Source organism: Abrus precatorius, unplaced genomic scaffold, assembly GCF_003935025.1.
Source record: "Abrus precatorius isolate BTA unplaced genomic scaffold, Abrus_2018 Scaffold6, whole genome shotgun sequence".
NCBI lineage: Eukaryota > Viridiplantae > Streptophyta > Magnoliopsida > Fabales > Fabaceae > Abrus > Abrus precatorius.
Window position 1 is genome coordinate 7,168,241 of NW_020874406.1, and position 17,817 is coordinate 7,186,057.

At 37.2% G+C, this 17,817-nt stretch overlaps 1 protein-coding gene across 1 annotated transcript; it reads left to right on the forward strand.

Annotated features, from left to right (window-relative positions):
* Positions 1–7,246: 7,246 nt before the first annotated feature.
* LOC113870089 lies at positions 7,247–8,152 on the forward strand. Its single transcript, XM_027506686.1, has 3 exons — positions 7,247–7,592; positions 7,683–7,937; positions 8,001–8,152. Exons 1-3 carry the CDS (start codon positions 7,247–7,249, stop codon positions 8,150–8,152), a joined length of 753 nt encoding a protein of 250 aa, XP_027362487.1.
* Positions 8,153–17,817: the final 9,665 nt, after the last annotated feature.

Genomic DNA, 17,817 nt, shown 5'->3' on the forward strand with positions numbered 1-17,817 from the left:
TGAGATATGACCTAGGTTGCTCCCTGAATTGCATGTTTTTGTGAGGAATTTAGTAGTTTTTGATACCACTGCGACATGGCTATCAAAATTGGCGCCGTTGCCGGGGATGCATTTCGTATTGTTTTGATTCAATGGTGCATTGTGTTTTCTGTATTCTGTGTTTGTGTAGTTCAATTGTGAATTCTGTAAATTTTGTTTTCTGAATTCTGTAATTGTGCATTGTAGTGTGTTTAGTGTCCTGTGTCCAGTATAGTTCGTATGCATTTGGTTATGTTATACAATTGTAGTTCTGTGATTTGTGATTCATGAATTGTTCAGTTGCATATGATATGGTGTGTTCTGTTCTGCAATGGTGTGATTTGGTGTAATCTGTTATGATTTATGTTGCATGTGTTTGTATTGCATGATATATAGGTGTTGTGCTTCAATTCGTGTTTGAGTGTGTGACTAGGTTCAATAGATCTGTGATAGCATTTTGTGTAAGTTGTAGTTTAGTGTATGCATGCTGAAAACAGAGGACTAGTAGAAATCATGTTTGCCTTGCTGAATTGATGAATTGCTGAATTGCTGCACTATTCCTACACTATTCATCAACTATTCATCAAATTTTGGAAAATCTCAAAAAAATAGTAAATGGTCGAATTTTGGCCTGAATTTTTGTGTCCACATTACATTTAGTGTATATTAGTGTGTAGAGTTGGTAGAATTGAAAAATCATTTGTAGAGAAAGAGATACACCATGGTGGTAAAGAAAAATTTTGTGCAACTTAAAAGTGTCATAACTTTTGCTAGGAGTGTCAGAATTTTTTCCACCACACATGACTTTGGGGTAGAATAAAATTTCCTATTCACTGCAATCGCTTCGCTGGTTAAGGTTTTCCCGATTTTCAAAAATCGCATGTTTTCTAAAAGTTTTTTTATTTATAAGCATTTATTGACCTATTTTTCTTGACTTTAGGCTTCCAGTTTCCATATCAGATCAATTCCAAAAATTCTGAAAATTTTTATGGTGTTATCCTATACCATTTGGGGATTTATCATGGTCTCACTTCAACCATTGCTTGTGTTTTGATGGTACTTGCTTTGTTAACTGATTCTGTGCATTCAGGATTTATGTGTTGTTTCCTGTGACCCTAACCTTGTATGACTAGATCTAATCCAGGCATACTGCATTCATTTGACCCTGAGATAGAGAGGACGAGATTGAAGCTTTTGAAATTGAGGAAAGAGCACAACACTACTCATAGTCAGTTTACTTCACAAACAAGCAACATGACAAACAACCAAGAGAGAACCTTGAAGGAGCTTGCTGCCCCTGATGTTCGACATCAACCTTTATGCATTCAGATACCACAATTACAGAAGGGAGTAGCAAGTTATGAATTGAAGTCTGGTCTTATTCATTTACTTCCTAAATTTCATGGTCTTGCAGGAGAAGTTCCACACAAGCATTTGATGGAATTCCATGTGGTGTGTTCTACCATGCGACCAGTGGATGTGCCAGAGGACTTTGTCAAGATGAAGGCATTTCCATTTTCATTATGTGACATAGCCAAGGACTAGTTGTACCTGCAGCCAACACCAATCTGTACATGGAGCGACATGAAGAGGCAATTTTTAGAAAAATTCTTCCCTGCGTCCAGAACAGCAGCAATAAGGAAGGAGATTAGTGGCATTAGACAGCTGCAAGGAGAGAGTTTATATGAGTACTGGGAGAGGTTCAACAAGTTGTGTTCGACCTGCCCAAACCATCAGATAAATGAGTAGCTTTTGATTCAATATTTCTATGAAGGATTGATGCCTATGGAGCGCAGCATGATTGATGCTGCTAGTGGAGGTGCTCTGATGGACAAGACTCCAGCAGCTGCAAGATATTTGATCTCCAACATGGCAGAAAATTCTCAGCAATTCAGTTCCAGAAATCTTACCACTAGAGTTGTACATGAGGCATCCACAAAGTGCGTTGCTGCAGTTGATAACCAAAGGCTGGAAAACAAGCTTACAGAACTGACTTCTTTGGTGAGGCAATTAGCCATGGGCCAGGCAATTCCACAGATCCAGCAGACGTGTGGCATTTGTGCAGGTGACCATTATACTGATTCTTGCCCTCAGCTGCAGGAGACAGCCCAACCTTCTCATTTGGTAGCAGGTATACACCTTCCTTACAAGAGTCACCAGCAGCAACCTCAGCAATATAACCCTTTCTCCCTTACATACAATCCAGGGTGGAGAAGTCATCCCAATCTGTGGTATGGTCCACCAGCACCACAGCAACAGCAGAAATATGTGTACCAGCAGCAGTCTGCACACCCTTCATACCACCAGCCACAACATCACCCTGTGCAGCAGCAACAACCAAAGTATCTGCCTCCTCCTATGAGACAACAATAGCAGCCTGCATAGCAAAATCAGACTCAACAACAACCTCCTCCACAGACCTTCTTTGGAGGAGTTGATGAGTCAAATTGCCACTCAAAGTCTGCAGTTTCAGCAGAACGTTTCACCCACCATTCAGGACTTACAGACCCAAATTGGGCAGCTGGCAACTTCAGTGAATAAATTACAATAGCAAGGGTCTGCAGCACTTCCTTCGCAGCCTGTAGTTAATCCGAAAGGTAATGTAAGTGCTATTACTTTAAGAAGTGGCAAGGAACTGACCAATTGTCCAGTGCAGGCTAGTAAAAGTAGTGGAAGTGAAGAGGGAGTCCGAGATAATTTACCACATCACCAGATTCCACTTCCTTTCCCAACTAGAGTTCCTCCACCAAAGAAAATAGAAATGGACCAAGAGTTGCTGGATACCTTCAAGAAGGTGGAGATTAATATTCCTCTGCTGGATGCCATTAAACAGATTCCTCGATATGCAAAATTCTTGAAGGAGCTCTGTACTTATAAGAGGAACTTAAAGAAGAGGAATGTCCAGCTAGTTTCATCCTTGTCCCAGTCTAGCCTTCCACAGAAATGTGGTGATCCAGGAACTTTCTCCATTCCTTGCACAATTGGAGAGTCATCTTTTGCTAGTGCCTTGCTGGATTTGGGAGCTTCTATGAATGTTATGCCTTCAGCCGTATATAAGTTGTTGCATTTGGGAGACTTGAAACCAACCAACGTGATTATCCAATTAGCAAACCGAACCACAGCTCAGCCCTTGGGAGTGCTCGAAGACGTGTTGGTAAAAGTTAACCAATTGATTTTTCTGGCTGATTTTTACATTCTTGATATGCAGGATGAGAACTCGACCTTAATTTTGGGTAGACCATTCTTGATGACTATGAAGACAAAGATTGATGTCTATACTGGCACACTGTCCATGGAGTTTGGAGATGACACAGTTCATTTCAATATCTTTGATGCCATGAGACATCCGGCTGAGAGCCATTCGATGCTTTCTGAGTGTTCTAATTTTTCTGTTTTTCTTATTAATGTAGTAGATAGAAATTCTGATTTAGATTTTGATACAGTTCATGTAATTGATTCTGATTTTGATTTTGCTTTTGATTCTAATATTGATATTGCTGTAGATTCAGATTTTGACTTGTCTCAGTTTTCAGACTTAGATTTAGATGCTTTACCAGGATGCACCTGTGATAGTGGCATTTGTTCCATTTGTGCTGAGATTAATACTGCCATATCTTTTGCTATTTTGCCTTCTGATGAATCCACATTTTACTACATTTTTATACATCATTTATTACTTTTTATAGAAAAGAATAGACTTAGATAGTGTAAATAAGATGAATATTCCAATTAGGCTAAATAATGTAGGTTTCTTAGTTTTTTGTTAATTTACATGGATTTAGATAGTTTATTTTACATATTTTGATCATTTGAATAATATGGCAGGAATCCCCAAGCTTATTTTGTAGAATTATTGGATTTTGAGGAATTCGAGGTGAAAGTAACTACTTTCAAAATTGATAGTGACAACTACAGCAAGCCACTTCCAGCAAAGGGACCAAAGTGATCACTTTCAAAGCTTAAAGTGACAACTACAGCAGCCCAGAATCCACTAAACCTGCGCGTGGTTACTATGAATATTCATAGTGGTCACTCCAGAGCATGCAGAACTGAAGGTGTTGCGGGTAGTTACTATCAAAATTCATAGTGACAACTCCAGAGAGTCCAAAATGTCCTAGTGTTGCGCGTGGTTACTATGAATATTTATAGTAATCACTCCAGAGAGGAAAAATTCAACTGATGCTGCGCGTGTTTACTATGAAAGAATGAAAGTAATTACTTTGGGCGGTGCCAGCTTTAGTATAAATAGATTTTTACCAAATTAGGGTAGGGAGTTCTTACACTTTTTGTACCTTTTCTCTTCTTTACTAAATTTAGGACACTTGGAAAGCCTAGGGTGGCCTTGGGTGACAGCCAAGGGTCCAACCTAGGGTTTGATTTCCATTTTCTCCTTACTTCTCTTTGATTTTTCTATTGATGTTATTAATTTCTCTTTACTTTCATTTTGCAATTGTGAGACTCATCCTCATGAAGGGTTAATTTTCTTGTAATCTCTAGTGAGTTCATATGAATTCTTGAATTCTTGTTTTTGGAATGTTAATGCAAATCTTTTTCTTCCATGAATTTGTTCCTCCCAAACTCCTGAATTGAATTAATGGTTGAATGAGGGGAGCATTGCGTAATGAACCCTAATTCGTTTTAAGGAAATTCTAAATTTGAATTGCTTAATTCTTGTTTAATTCCAAGATTGCGTAATCAAGGAATGAGATATTGGAGTTCATTGGATTGCTTAATTCATATGAAAACATAAGGTTGATTTTCGCTTGTTAAATCAACCTAATTCTGGGAGGAGAGGAAGAGTATTAAATTTTGAGAGGAATAGGGATAGACTTTATATGAATGAACTAGGGGTTACTGCATTTTATCGATTGAACTTTGCAATTTAATTTTCTGCTTAAGTTGATTGAACTTGAAATCACAAAACCCCCCTTTTTTACTTGCTTTCTAAATACATTGCACACTACATGTTTGATATTTGGTCACTTGTCCAATGATTCATGGGAGATGACCTAGGCTTGCATCCTAGACAACATAAATTTTTCTGCATATTTTGATGAAGGTTCACGACAAATCTTTTTGCAAATGAGAAAATATTTCATTCATCACCTTCATTGCAGGTGCAGATCCAGATTCTGTGATATCCATGGCTACTGCAGCCCCACAGTCTCCATTATCAGTTATAGAGCAACAGCCAAGTTCATTGGAGTTGAGCCCTCTGCCAAATCACCTTAAATATGCTTATCTGGATGCAGAGCAGCAGAGGTTTCCAGTAATTATATCCAGCAGCCTTCTGGAGGATCAGGAAAAGAAGTTGCTACAAGTCCTGAAGGTGCACAAGAAAGCCATCGGTTGGAGCTTGAGTGACATTCCTGGGATCAGTCCAACTGTATGCATGCACATGAGTCACTTGGAGGATGAGTCTAGGCCAGTGAGGCAGCCCCAAAGAAGACTCAATCCTACCATTCTGGATGTAGTGAAGAAGGAGGTGACCAAGCTACTGATGGCTAGGATCATCTACCCCAATTCTGACAGTACATGGGTGTTACCTGTCCAAGTGGTACCTAAGAAGTCTGGGATTACTGTGGTACAGAACCAGGAGAATGAGATGGTTACCACCAGAGTCACCAACAAATGGAGAGTGTGTATTGACTACAGGCAACTCAACCAGGCTACAAGAAAGGACCACTTCCCTCTCCCATTCATTGATCAGGTCATTGAGAGGTTAGCAGGTAAATCCCATTATTGTTTTCTGGATGGTTTCTCTGGCTACATTCAGATTCATATTGCTCCTGAGGACCAGCACAAGACCACTTTCACCTGTCCTTTTAGCACTTTTGCCTATAAAAGGATGCCATTCGGCCTATGCAATGCACCTGCCACTTTTCAGGGGTGTATGTTAAGTGTTTTTTCTGACTTAATTGATAATTGCATGGAGGTGTTTATGGATGATTTTACTGTTTACGGTTCTTCATTTGATTCATGTCTGCATAGCTTAACCAGGGTGTTAGGGAGATGTGTTGAAACTAACCTCGTGCTGAATTATGAGAAATGCCATTTTATGGTAAAAGAAGGTGTAGTTTTAGGACATCTTATTTCTGAGAGAGGAATACAGGTTGAGAAGACAAAAATTGATGTTATTTCCTCTCTATCTTACCCCGCCTCTGTGCAGGAGGTGCGTTCTTTCTTTGGACATGGAGGTTTTTACAGGCGATTTATCAGAGATTTCAGTACCATTGCACTGCCGCTGTCCTGTCTTCTACAGAAAGACGTACCATTCTTATTCTCTGATTCGTGTAAGGAGGCTTTTGAGGAGTTGAAGAGGAGACTCACCACAGCACCTATCATGCAGCCACCAGATTGGGAGCTCCCCTTTGAGTTGATGTGTGACGCCTCTGACTATGCACTTGGAGCTATTCTATCTCAGAGAGTCGGTAAATTTTCTCATGTTATTGCCTATGCCTCTAGAACTCTCGATGCAGCCCAGATAAATTATACCACCACTGAGAAAGAACTCCTGGCTATAGTGTTTGCATTAGATAAATTTCGTTCTTATTTGCTTGGTTCCAAGATAACTGTCTTTACAGATCATGCTGCACTAAAATTCCTACTGCAGAAGCCGAACGCGAAACCTAGATTGATTAGATGGATGCTTCTTCTACAGGAGTTTGATATTGAGATAAAAGACAAGAGTGGTGTTCTGAATCAGGTTGCTGATCATTTGAGTCGTATTGAAGGGACTATAGACCCTTTACATATTCATGATAGTTTTCCTGATGATTATTTATTTGCTCTGAACTCTATAGACTCTATTCCCTGGTTTGCTGATATTGTGAATTATTTGGTTACTTCTGTTGTACCTCCTGATGCATCTAGATCCCAGATTGATAAATTGAAAAGTAATGCTAAATATTATGTCTGGGATGATCCATATCTGTGGAAATTTTGTAATGATCAGGTCATCCGTCGATGTGTTCTTGACCACGAATTTCAGGACATTCTGTATTTTTGTCATGGCACATCTGTAAAAGGCCATTTTGGACCGCAGAGGACAGCCGGGAGAGTTTTGGACAACGGATTCTATTGGCCTACCATTTTCTGATATGCAACCAGATTTTCTGAGAGCTGTGAGATATGTCAGAAGGTGGGAGGGACTATTACTAGGAGACATGAGATGCCTCAGCAGCCCATTATTTTCTGTGAGATCTTTGATGTTTAGGGCATCGATTTTATGGGTCTTTTTCCTGTTTCTGTTGGATACTCTTACATATTACTTGCTGTTGACTATGTGTCTAGATGGGTGGAGGCAAAGGCCACTAGAACTAATGATTCTAAAGTTGTTTCAGATTTTCTCCGTACTCATATTTTTTGCAGGTTCGGTGTGCCTAAGGCTGTCATCAGTGACCAGGGAAGTCATTTCTGTAACAGGACCATTACAGCCTTGTTCCAGAAGTTTGGGGTTACACACAGAGTTACTACACCATATCATGCCCAAACTAATGGGCAAGCTGAGGTATTCAATAGGGAAGTCAAGCACCTGTTGCAGAAATTAGTGCACCCGAATAGGAAAGATTGGAGTAAGTTTCTGGATGATGCTCTCTGGGCTCAGAAGACAACTTATCGGACACCATTAGGCATGTCTCCATTTTGAGTGGTGTTTGGTAAAGCATGCCACCTTCCGGTGGAAATTGAGCATCGATCATATTGGGCTGTGAAGAGTTGTAACATAGCACTTGAGCAGGCCGGAATTAAAAGGAAGCTCCAGCTTCAGGAGCTTGATGAAATACGCCTGCAAGCCTATGAGAATTCTAGATTGTATAAAGAGAAAGTTAGGAGATTTCATGATACACATATTTTGAGGAAAGAGTTCTCTTTAGGCCAGAAAGTGTTATTGTTTAACTCTCGATTGAAATTGATTGCAGGTAAGCTTCGATCTAGATGGGACGGACCTTTTGTGATTACTCATGTTTTTCCCCATGGTGCAGTTGAGATTCAGGATGAAGCTACCAGCAGGATTTTTAAAGTCAATGGTCATCAGTTGAAATTATTCCAGGAGAGTAGACCAGTGGAGTCGGCTCAGAACATAGTTGATCTATCCTTAGTGGAGCCTACTTTGATGGACGATGTGTCTTCTTAGGCACTTGGAGTTTGGAGCATTGTGTTCTTTGATCTTTGTTTCTTTTCCTTATAGTTTCCTTTACTTTCTCATATATAGTTTTCATTCTATTCTTGGATTGTTTGCATGTTTTGCATTTTATATTTCCTTTTCCCACATTGTGGACAATGTGTGTTTTAAGTGTGGGGGGAGGGAGTAGTCCTTAGCATATTTTTCATTGGATTCCCTTACTTTCAGAGACTTCATTCTTGTGAGCATCTTTTCATTTGCCATTCTTAGTTGGAAGTTTCTTAACTTCATAGTTGTGTTTCTTGCATTTTAAGTTTAGCTAGTTTTTCATGATGATTAGGTTGTGGATCATTAATTGGTAGAATGCATGCCTTAGTGAGATTTGAGCTTATCTTCTTTCTTGTGTGATTCACTCATGTTTGTAGGTATTTTAGAACTTGAATTGACTCTTTTTGATGTCATCTATTCACATGCACTTTTGATATGATTTAGGCCTTCCTTTGATTTTACCCACTTGGCCAAATTGACTTACCTTGCATGTATTCCATTGGTTATCCCCTTTGAGCCTTATTGACCTTTTTCTTGATTATTTTCCAGCTCATTACAAGCCATGTAACTTGAAAAACCATGATGTGCCCAATCTTTAGGAATAGATAAGCTTTGGAATTGTTTTGAGAATTGGTTAAAAACAAGTGTGGGGGTGTTTTGTACATATTGCTTTGAGCATATTTTGATGCATTGTAGGTTGACTAGAAAAGTGGATTGTATAAAAACAGTGCAGTACTTACAAAGTAAAAAAAAAAAAAAAAAAATGAAAAAGAGAGAGTAAAAAGTACTATTCTATTTCTAGCTTTTGTACATGTGTTCTTGATTGTTGTGATGTGTTGTTGTTTTGCTTTTACTTGTTTTTAATCCATTCCCCATTGCTCTTCATTTCTCTTTAGTTTTTAGCTTTGTTCACCTTCTTTTATCTTACCTTTACCTTAGCCACATTACAAGCTTAATTAAAGTCCTATTGATCTTTGGTGCATGTGTTTTAAATGGTAGAAATTAGAGGCTCTTCAAGCTTATGGAATTAATTACTTTCATGATGTGCTTTGAGTGAAATTTCTTGCCTAGACACTTGAGAGATTAAGTGATACACATCTATGTGAGAATTCTATAAATTGTGATCCATAATTTGATTTGATTGAAACTCTTCTTTACTTTTAATGTTGGAGCATATTCTTGATTGTTTTGATTCTTCCATACTTTGATTGCTGGCTGATTTTTGTTGCTCACATTACTTACACTTTGGGAACCATTGAAAAATTTTGCTTTGTGTTCATTTCATTTCATTTCTTTTCTTTTCTTTTGCTTGGGATTGCAAAAGCTTAAGTGTGGGGGTATTTGATAGCTTATATTTTATTCCCACATTTTTAGTCTTATAGCATCCTTTGCATGTCTTTTCATTCCCTTATTTCTTCCATTTAATATGTTTTTGCATTTATCTTGATAATTAGGAATTTTCGTAAATACTATACTTTTGTTCATATTTTCTATTCTGACCTGTGGTTACTAATTTGACCATCACTTTTTCTATAGATATCTTTTTTGGCTGATTCTTTTTGCATTGGATTCCTTACTTGTGGAGCTTTAATTTGGATATTTGGATCGTGCTGTTTGGAGTCCGGAGTTATTTTCTACTAATTTTAGAAGTTTAGACTTTTAGTTGACTATTGTATAGTTTTTATTTTGCTTTTATTTTGCAGTTCTTTTGTATTTAATTTCGGCCCAACTTTGGCCCACTCAGTTTTTGCTCTTTTAGGATTAGTATTTATAGAGGTCAGGGGCTGATTGGGAAGGACTTTTCATTCATTTTTTCATTTTTCAGTTTGCAATACCTTTCTCGCTTCCAATAGAACCTCTCATTTTTTTTACCATTCTTCTTCTTTTCTTGCATTTTTCCATTCTGAATTCGTATGCCTTTGCAATTACAATTGAAAGACGTTTAAGATTCTACAAAGTCAAGATGATTTCTGCTATGTTCCCCCTTCAAATTCATTGCCAAAGTCCAGATCGCATTTGTTCAAGACGTTTTTTATGCTCCAATTTTGTTTTCTGATCTCACATTTTTACGATTGTATAGAAGCATTGTTCGATTGAATTGTGTATTGTTCTTAATCGTATAACAATCAATTGATTAATTGTTTGTTGTGCAAAATAGATTTAAACAAATTCAGTTTTCATTCAATCTTAGTTTTGGATTTTCGCGCTCTGGATTTCGATTTTAACTTTCGGTTCCAATTTTGTGCAATTTCGTTTGTTGCATTTCAATTCTGCGCAATTTCGTTTGCTGCATTTCAATTCTGCGCAATTTCGTTTGCTGCATTTCAATTCTCTGCGATTTCATTCTCTGTAATTTCATTTTCTGCATTTTGATTTTACAATTCAGTTTCTGCATTTAAACCCCCAAACATACAACCTTTTATGCATAATTGAGGTTAGAGCAATGTGCATTTGCATCCTTGTGAGATATGACCTAGGTTGCTCCCTAAAGTGCATGTTTTTGTGAGGAATTTAGTAGTTTTTGATATCACTGCGACATGGTTATCACTCATCAAGCTCCTGAAGTTAAAGCTTCCTTTCTTTTCTGACCTACTCAAGTGTCATGTTACTCCAGTCTTTCCTGTAAGGATGAACCAACTTTTGCAATAGATGTTTGACTTCTCTGTTAAATACCTCAGTCTGCCCATTAATTTGGGGATGATATGGTATAGCAATTTTGTGTGTCACACCATACTTTTGGAACAATGCTGCTATGGTCCTATTACAAGAGTGACTTTCCTGATCACTTATGACAACCTTAGGCATACCAAACCTACAAAATATGTTAGTTCAGAGAAAATCTAAAACAACCCTAGAATCGTTAGTCCTGGGGCCTTTGCCTTCACCCATCTAGAAACATAATCAACAGCAAGTAAAATGTAAGAATATCTAGAAGAAATAGGAAAAAGGCCCATGAAATCCATACCCCCAAACATAAAAAATCTCATAGAAGATGATAGGTTACTGACGCATCTCATTCCTCTAGGTGATGGTCCCTTATGCTTTCTGATATATCTCACAGCTCTCAGAAAACTTGGCTGCGTCCCTAAAAATGGTGGGCTAATAAAATCTATTGTCCAATACCCTCTTAACTATTCTCTGTGGTCCAAGATGGCCTCCTACAAATGTGTTCTGATAGAAATGCTGAATATCTTGAAACTCATGGTCAGGAACACACCTACGGATAACCTGGTCACTACAAAATTTCCACAGATAGGGATCATCCTAGACATAATATTTAGCATTACTTTTAAGCTTATCAACCTGAGATTTAGATGCATGAGAAGGTACTACAAAAGTAACCAAATAGTTAACAATATCTGCTGTAGCGTCCTAAATTACTAAACCTCTGATACCAACTTTTATAACATAGTAGTTTAGAAAACACCAAAATCTGGTAAAATTTTTTTTTTCCTTTAGACAAGTACAAGTATAAGTTCCTTTCTTTGAAGGGAATTTAACATGTATATGAATTCAGAATTCCATAGATAATTATCATTCAACATTTCAATCTCAATAGCACACTAGAGTAAGAATAGACACAACTCATGATATGATAATACCTCGATATATTAAGCATTAGTTTAGTGGAATAGTCAAGTACTTAATCATAATTATAGACGATTAGCATTATCCAAATACAAAACATAACATAATAAAACCAGACTTCCTAAGAGCAGCTGCCCTAATACATAAATAAATAAAACAGAACATCAATCATAAGGAGAGTAATCCTCAATGGAATAGGACTCCTCAAAAGAAGTAGGGGAAGCAGAACTATTAACAGTAGCTGTGCCAGGATCTCCACCATTCTCTTCCATCAATCCAGTAGTGTGAGGAGGTGAACGAGTAACAGTAGGTGGAAACAAGGTAGATGGGTAAGTAGGATGCATATAGGATGGCATAGTAGTGTACCTAATAAAGGATTCCACCACATGGAAAATCCCTCTCCATTGGCACAGGTGGAGAAGCAGGGTGCATAAAAGAAAAAGGCAAGGATGTAGAGGCTAGTCTATGATGAATCCATATTTTATTGGATTTTTACTTGTCATTTTGATGTTTCTTAATAGAAAAAGTAAACTTAGGAAGTGTAAATAACATAAAAACATCATTTTGGTCAAATATCATAGGTTTCTTAATTTTTGGTTAATTTACATTGATTTACATAGATATAGTTTGCAATTTTGATCATTTGAATAATTGTGCAGGAATTTCTATAATTTTTTCCACAGATTCATAACATTTGAGAAAGTTTGAGATGAAAGTAACCACTTTGAATCCCATAGTGAACACTACACCAAGCTAAGTCTAGAAGGGCAGACTAAAGTGATCACTATGAACCCATAGTGACAACTACAGAGACCCATTTTGAAGAAGTGTTGCGCGTGCTTACTTTGGGACCATAGTAGAAACTCTGGAGCAGCCAAAGTTATCACTCTAATACCAAAGTGACAACTCCAGAGAGGCCAAAAACACAAGACTTGTGCGTAAACACTATGAAGCGAGAGTAACCACTATGGAGCGCTGCGTGTTATCACTATGAAGCCAAAGTGATAACTCCAGAAAGGCCCAAATCACAGGACTTGCGTGTAAACACTATGGAGCGAGAGTAACTACTATGGAGTGCTGCGCGTCATCACTATGAAACCATAGTAGTTACTTTGGGTAAAAATTTATGCACTATAAATAGGATTTGAGAAATTAGAGTACGAAGCTTTTACATAATTTTAGATTCTTTTGCCACTTTGGGAGCATTTTACAGAGCTTAGGATCCTTGGGTGATAGCCATGGCCAATCTTAGGGTTTGATTTACGATTTTTCTTCATTTTCCTTTAATTCTTGCATTGATGATGTTGAATTTTCCTTGTTTTCATCTTGAATTTGTAAGACCCATCCTTATGAAGGGCTAAACTTTCTTGTAATCCTTAGTGAGTTCATGGATTCTTGAATTCCTGGGTATGAATGTCAATATAATTCCCTTTCCTTCATGAATTTACATTTCTTAACTCTTTGAATTGAATTAATGGTTGAATAAGGGGGACATTGCTTAATTAACCCTAATTTATTTTAATGAAATTCTTAACTTAGTTTGCTTAATCCTAAGTTTATTTCTAAGGTTTCATAATCTTGGAGAAAAGAGTTGGAGCCCATGTAAATTGCTTAATTTGTATGGGACGTTAAGGTTAATTCTTGCTTTTTGGGTTACCCTAATTCAAAGGAAGAAGAAAAGTATTGAATCTTAAGAGGGATAGGGATAGAATTACATGAACAAACTAAGAATAGCACATTTCATTGATTGGACTCATTAATTTTATCACTTGTCTTTACATTAAAATTGGAGTTACACAAAACCTCCTTGTTTTAATTGCTTTTTATAGTAAATGTTTACAACATGTTCAATGTATGTTACAAACCTAAGTCGTTGGAGACAACCTAGGCTTGCATCCTAGACTACATAAATTTTTTGGCGTCACAATCACAAACCAGTCCAACAATCAACATTCAGCATCATCAAATATTCAATAATATAGTAGGGTGATAAACAATATCCATAATCATTGCCAAATTCACAAGCACTCAATCATCCCTAGTAGTAATGCATATGATGTATGAATGCAGGTTTCAATCTCACCTATATAGTCACTCATGTTTCAATAGCATGCAAATGATGCATGGGGATCCCACTCCTCTATGACTGACGACTTGTCCAACTTTTAGCACAAAGATAGATAGATAGATAGATAGATTCAAGTCGTATGGTGATCGGAGGACTCCATCCTACGCTGTACAGTAAGATTATAGATAAAAAAGAAATAGTAACACATCAGTTCGATGTGTAGTGCCATTTGACATGTTCAGAAATGGACCTCAACGACCCTAGGATGTGGAGTTCTTGTCAGGTTTGACTAAGGTCTTGCAAGTTGGGTCACGACCTGGCTACAGGGACCGAAGGTCTACTCGGGACCGAACCTCCAATACCTACAGTTGTGCCTCCATAATGCCATCAAGTCGTTCAAAAGATAGTATGATGCATTAAGTAGCATTTTCAGTTTTCTTTTGATAGTTTTCTCATTTCATTTAGCCGCTTGAAGGCTTATTGCACAGTGAGAATAGAAGCCATCATGGGCTTAGCATCTTAGATAGGTAGATTTCATAAGTCACATGTAGCATGGATAGATATTTTCCATGGGCCTCATGCCGTGGCATGGATAAATAGAACCCAAGAGTCTCATGTCGTAGGATAGATAGGTAGTTTTCCATGAGTTTCATAACAGTTCAATGAGTTCATAATAGTTTCAAAGTAGTATAGTTTCAGGAACTCATAACATAGAATATATCTTTCATCATAGATTCATACTCATGGATTAATTTTAGTGCAACATTTAGTAATTTGGACCTTAGCTTAGTTAAGTCATTCAATCCTCCATAATTCATATTCTCTTTCTCGATTCACTGTATACCTGCCATATTTCAAGTCTAGTTCTTTTTAATTTAGTACAATTTCATTTCTCAACCCATGTAATCTCGCTGTTCAAGTTCATCCTAATCATTTCATTTCCTTTTCATCAATCTCTAACACCTTCTAAACCATCAAGTAATTAAATTAAATCCTAACTCACTTGATTCTTTCCTCCTAGTTTTCTCTCTCCATTAGAGAATATCAATCAAACTTAGGCTCCTTTTAAACCATGAAATAGTCAAACTAATTTTCAAGCACACAAGGTTCTTTCCTCTCGGTTTTTCACACCTTTCCTCATAGAACACTCGCTGATTTTTCATTCCTCATACTCAATTACTCACAATATAGATAGATCATAGAATTTCTAATAAGTCCAATCATATTCATGGTCGATTTTAATCAAACAGCCCTCAAGGGCACTAGATCATCAAGATCATAGTATTATAGAATCATTTTAGCTGCACATTAGTATAATTCACCAAATCTTTCATAGTGAAATGCGAATGATGCATGCGATGCTAGCAAAATAATAGTCTCACAGAATAGTTCATAGCAAATAGCAAATAACTTAGATTTTCAGCCATGCATCACATCATGCTCCTTCATGATTTTCTGAGGGCAATTACTAAGGATGAATAGTGTTTAGTTTCACATCATTCACATTTTTCCAGCACTTTCACACAAGTAATTGTCATTAATTTCCAATACCATGGCAAGGTAAAATCAAGCCACTCCTTTATTCTTGTCCAAGTCAATCATCCAAGTTTACAAGCAACAAATAACTATTCACACAAGCATAGTCCATCACAGATTCAATCAAATCCAGCCAAGGTAAAACACTGTCACTTTCATTTTAGCTTCCTCACACAAAACAAAGCATACAAGGTAAAATTTAGATTTGGACATGCTTTCAAAATGGTCAAAACCGAGATATGTCAAGTGAAATTTGCTCATCACTTCATATAATTTCTTTTCATAACTTCCATAAAATGTTTCCAGTGTTTCAAAGCATCAAAATATGGAAATACTAGCCATTTTTGCAAAACTCAAATTTGTCCAACACCAAAGTTTCCCTTTTTTTTCAAAACCAAGACATGCAAAATAGAAGAAAACAACATGCAAGCACATAGCTTCATCATCCAAGTGCAAGACATTATTTCCAAGAAGGATTCATGCTTAGAAAGGTAAGACCAAGGCATTCACAAATACTTTCAGCACTCAAACACTTGACTTTCATGATCCTAAAACGGTAAACTTGTTTCAAGAAGGAATTAAGGTTAAAGAATAGGAAATCCAAGACATGCAAGGCAAGAACTTAACATACAACACCTTATCTTATCATCCAAGTGTAGGATTTTTGGTTTGAAATGAAGATTAAGTTTAGGAGATGAAAAACCAAAACATACAAGGCTTGAAATCAACATGCAAGTGGAGAGATTCATCAAGCCAGCTCATGGTTCCATGGTTCCAAAGGTAAATAATCATTTGAACAAGAAAATCAACAAGTCAAGTGCAAATTCGTGACATGCACAAGGAGAGATCAACATGCAATTATTAAAAATTCAAGCTTCCGAAGAGATTACCTCACCCAAGCACAAAACCGAGAATTGAGAGGCAACAAAAGTGAAGTACAACATGGAAAATTCAACATGCAAAGGATAATTTCAACTTGTCCAAAGACATTGAAGGTAAAAACATAATCTTTTCAATAGTTTTTCACAAGTACAGACAAGGGAAAGCAATTTAAGAACAAGTGAGAACTCCCCATTGCCTTTGAGTTTGAAGTGTGAAGTGAAGTAGAAAGGGCTGGAACTTGTAGATCTCCAAAGGAAATTTGCTGGACCGAAAAAATAGCACCAAAAGACTTGAGTTCTTCCTCCAAAGTAAGCTCCTTCAACAGAAATCTTGAAGAGAAGATGGAGGAATATGCTGGTGAAGAAATGGTGGAGTGTTTGCAAGAGTTGGATGGAAGAATGATGAGGTTTTGTGGCTGGAACCTCTCGGTTTCTTAGAGAGAAGTTGAGAGATTTTGAGAGACTTTGAGAGAGTGAAAGGTTAGGGAGCAAAAGTGAGAGAAATGAAAGAGAGGTTCTCGATTTTTTGTAGCAAAATGGGCAAATGGAATAAGTAATTTTAATTTATATGAAGGGTCAAGGTTCTAATTGCCAAATGCAATTAGGATTTCACGGTTTTGGCTTATTGGACAAGCCTTGGAAGTCCCAAAATTGCACACGGTTCAAATGAGGTAAAAAGGAAGTGAAAAGGGTAAAAATTTATTCAAGAAAGGTGGTCACGATTTTCTCAAATTGAAATAGTAAATTTTAGGGAAACTTGCAAGCAAAACATACACACTTTTAACAAGCAAAATGCATGGAATGATTTGTCAAATGCATACACAAAGTTTTGGGGTGGTACCATTCTCAAAATCTGCACAAAATTCCAAAGAGAAGATTTTGGACAGCATTTGCATGAAATTTAATTGGACGGAAAGGAATGTGATATGACTAGGTTGACATGTGGACAAGACATTTGACATGGTGCTAAGATGATGTCTGCAAATCGGGAGACAAGAATTTCTTGTATGTAATTCTAGTGGCCGACACTAGACATCTGCAAACCAAGGTACAGAATCTACAGAGTATAGAGTAAACAGATAATCATTAAGAAAATGATCACGAATGGTTAAGGGATTTACTGTCCCTTTAATATGGCTAAGGTGATCAGCAACTTGATTCAACACACCATTTCTGTCTTTTATATTAATATCAAATTCCTATAGGAGAAGCATCCACCTGAGTAATTTGGGTTTAGCATCTGGCTTCTTCAGTAGGAATTTCAATGCAGCATGATCTGTAAAGACAGTTATTTTGGAGCCAAACAGATAGGAGCGAAACTTATCTAATGCGAACACAATAGCCAAAAGCTCCTTTTCAATGGTGGTATAATTTACCTAAGCTGTATTAAGAATTCTAGAAGCATAAGCTATGACATGTGGCAATTTACCTTCTCTTTGTGACAATACAACTCCAAGTGCATAATCTGAGGCATCACACATTAACTCGAACGGGAGCTCCCAATCTGGTGGCTGCATGATGGGTGATGTGGTGAGTCTCCTCTTCAACTCCTCAAA

Coding starts and splice junctions, on each gene's coding strand:
- LOC113870089 (XM_027506686.1), top strand. CDS start 7,247: ATGGGTCTTTTTCCTGTTTCTGTTGGATACTCTTACATATTACTTGCT. Junction 7,593..7,682: donor CCCGAATAGGAAAGATTGGA/GTAAGTTTCTGG, acceptor TGTTTGGTAAAG/CATGCCACCTTCCGGTGGAA. Junction 7,938..8,000: donor TCGATTGAAATTGATTGCAG/GTAAGCTTCGAT, acceptor CCCATGGTGCAG/TTGAGATTCAGGATGAAGCT.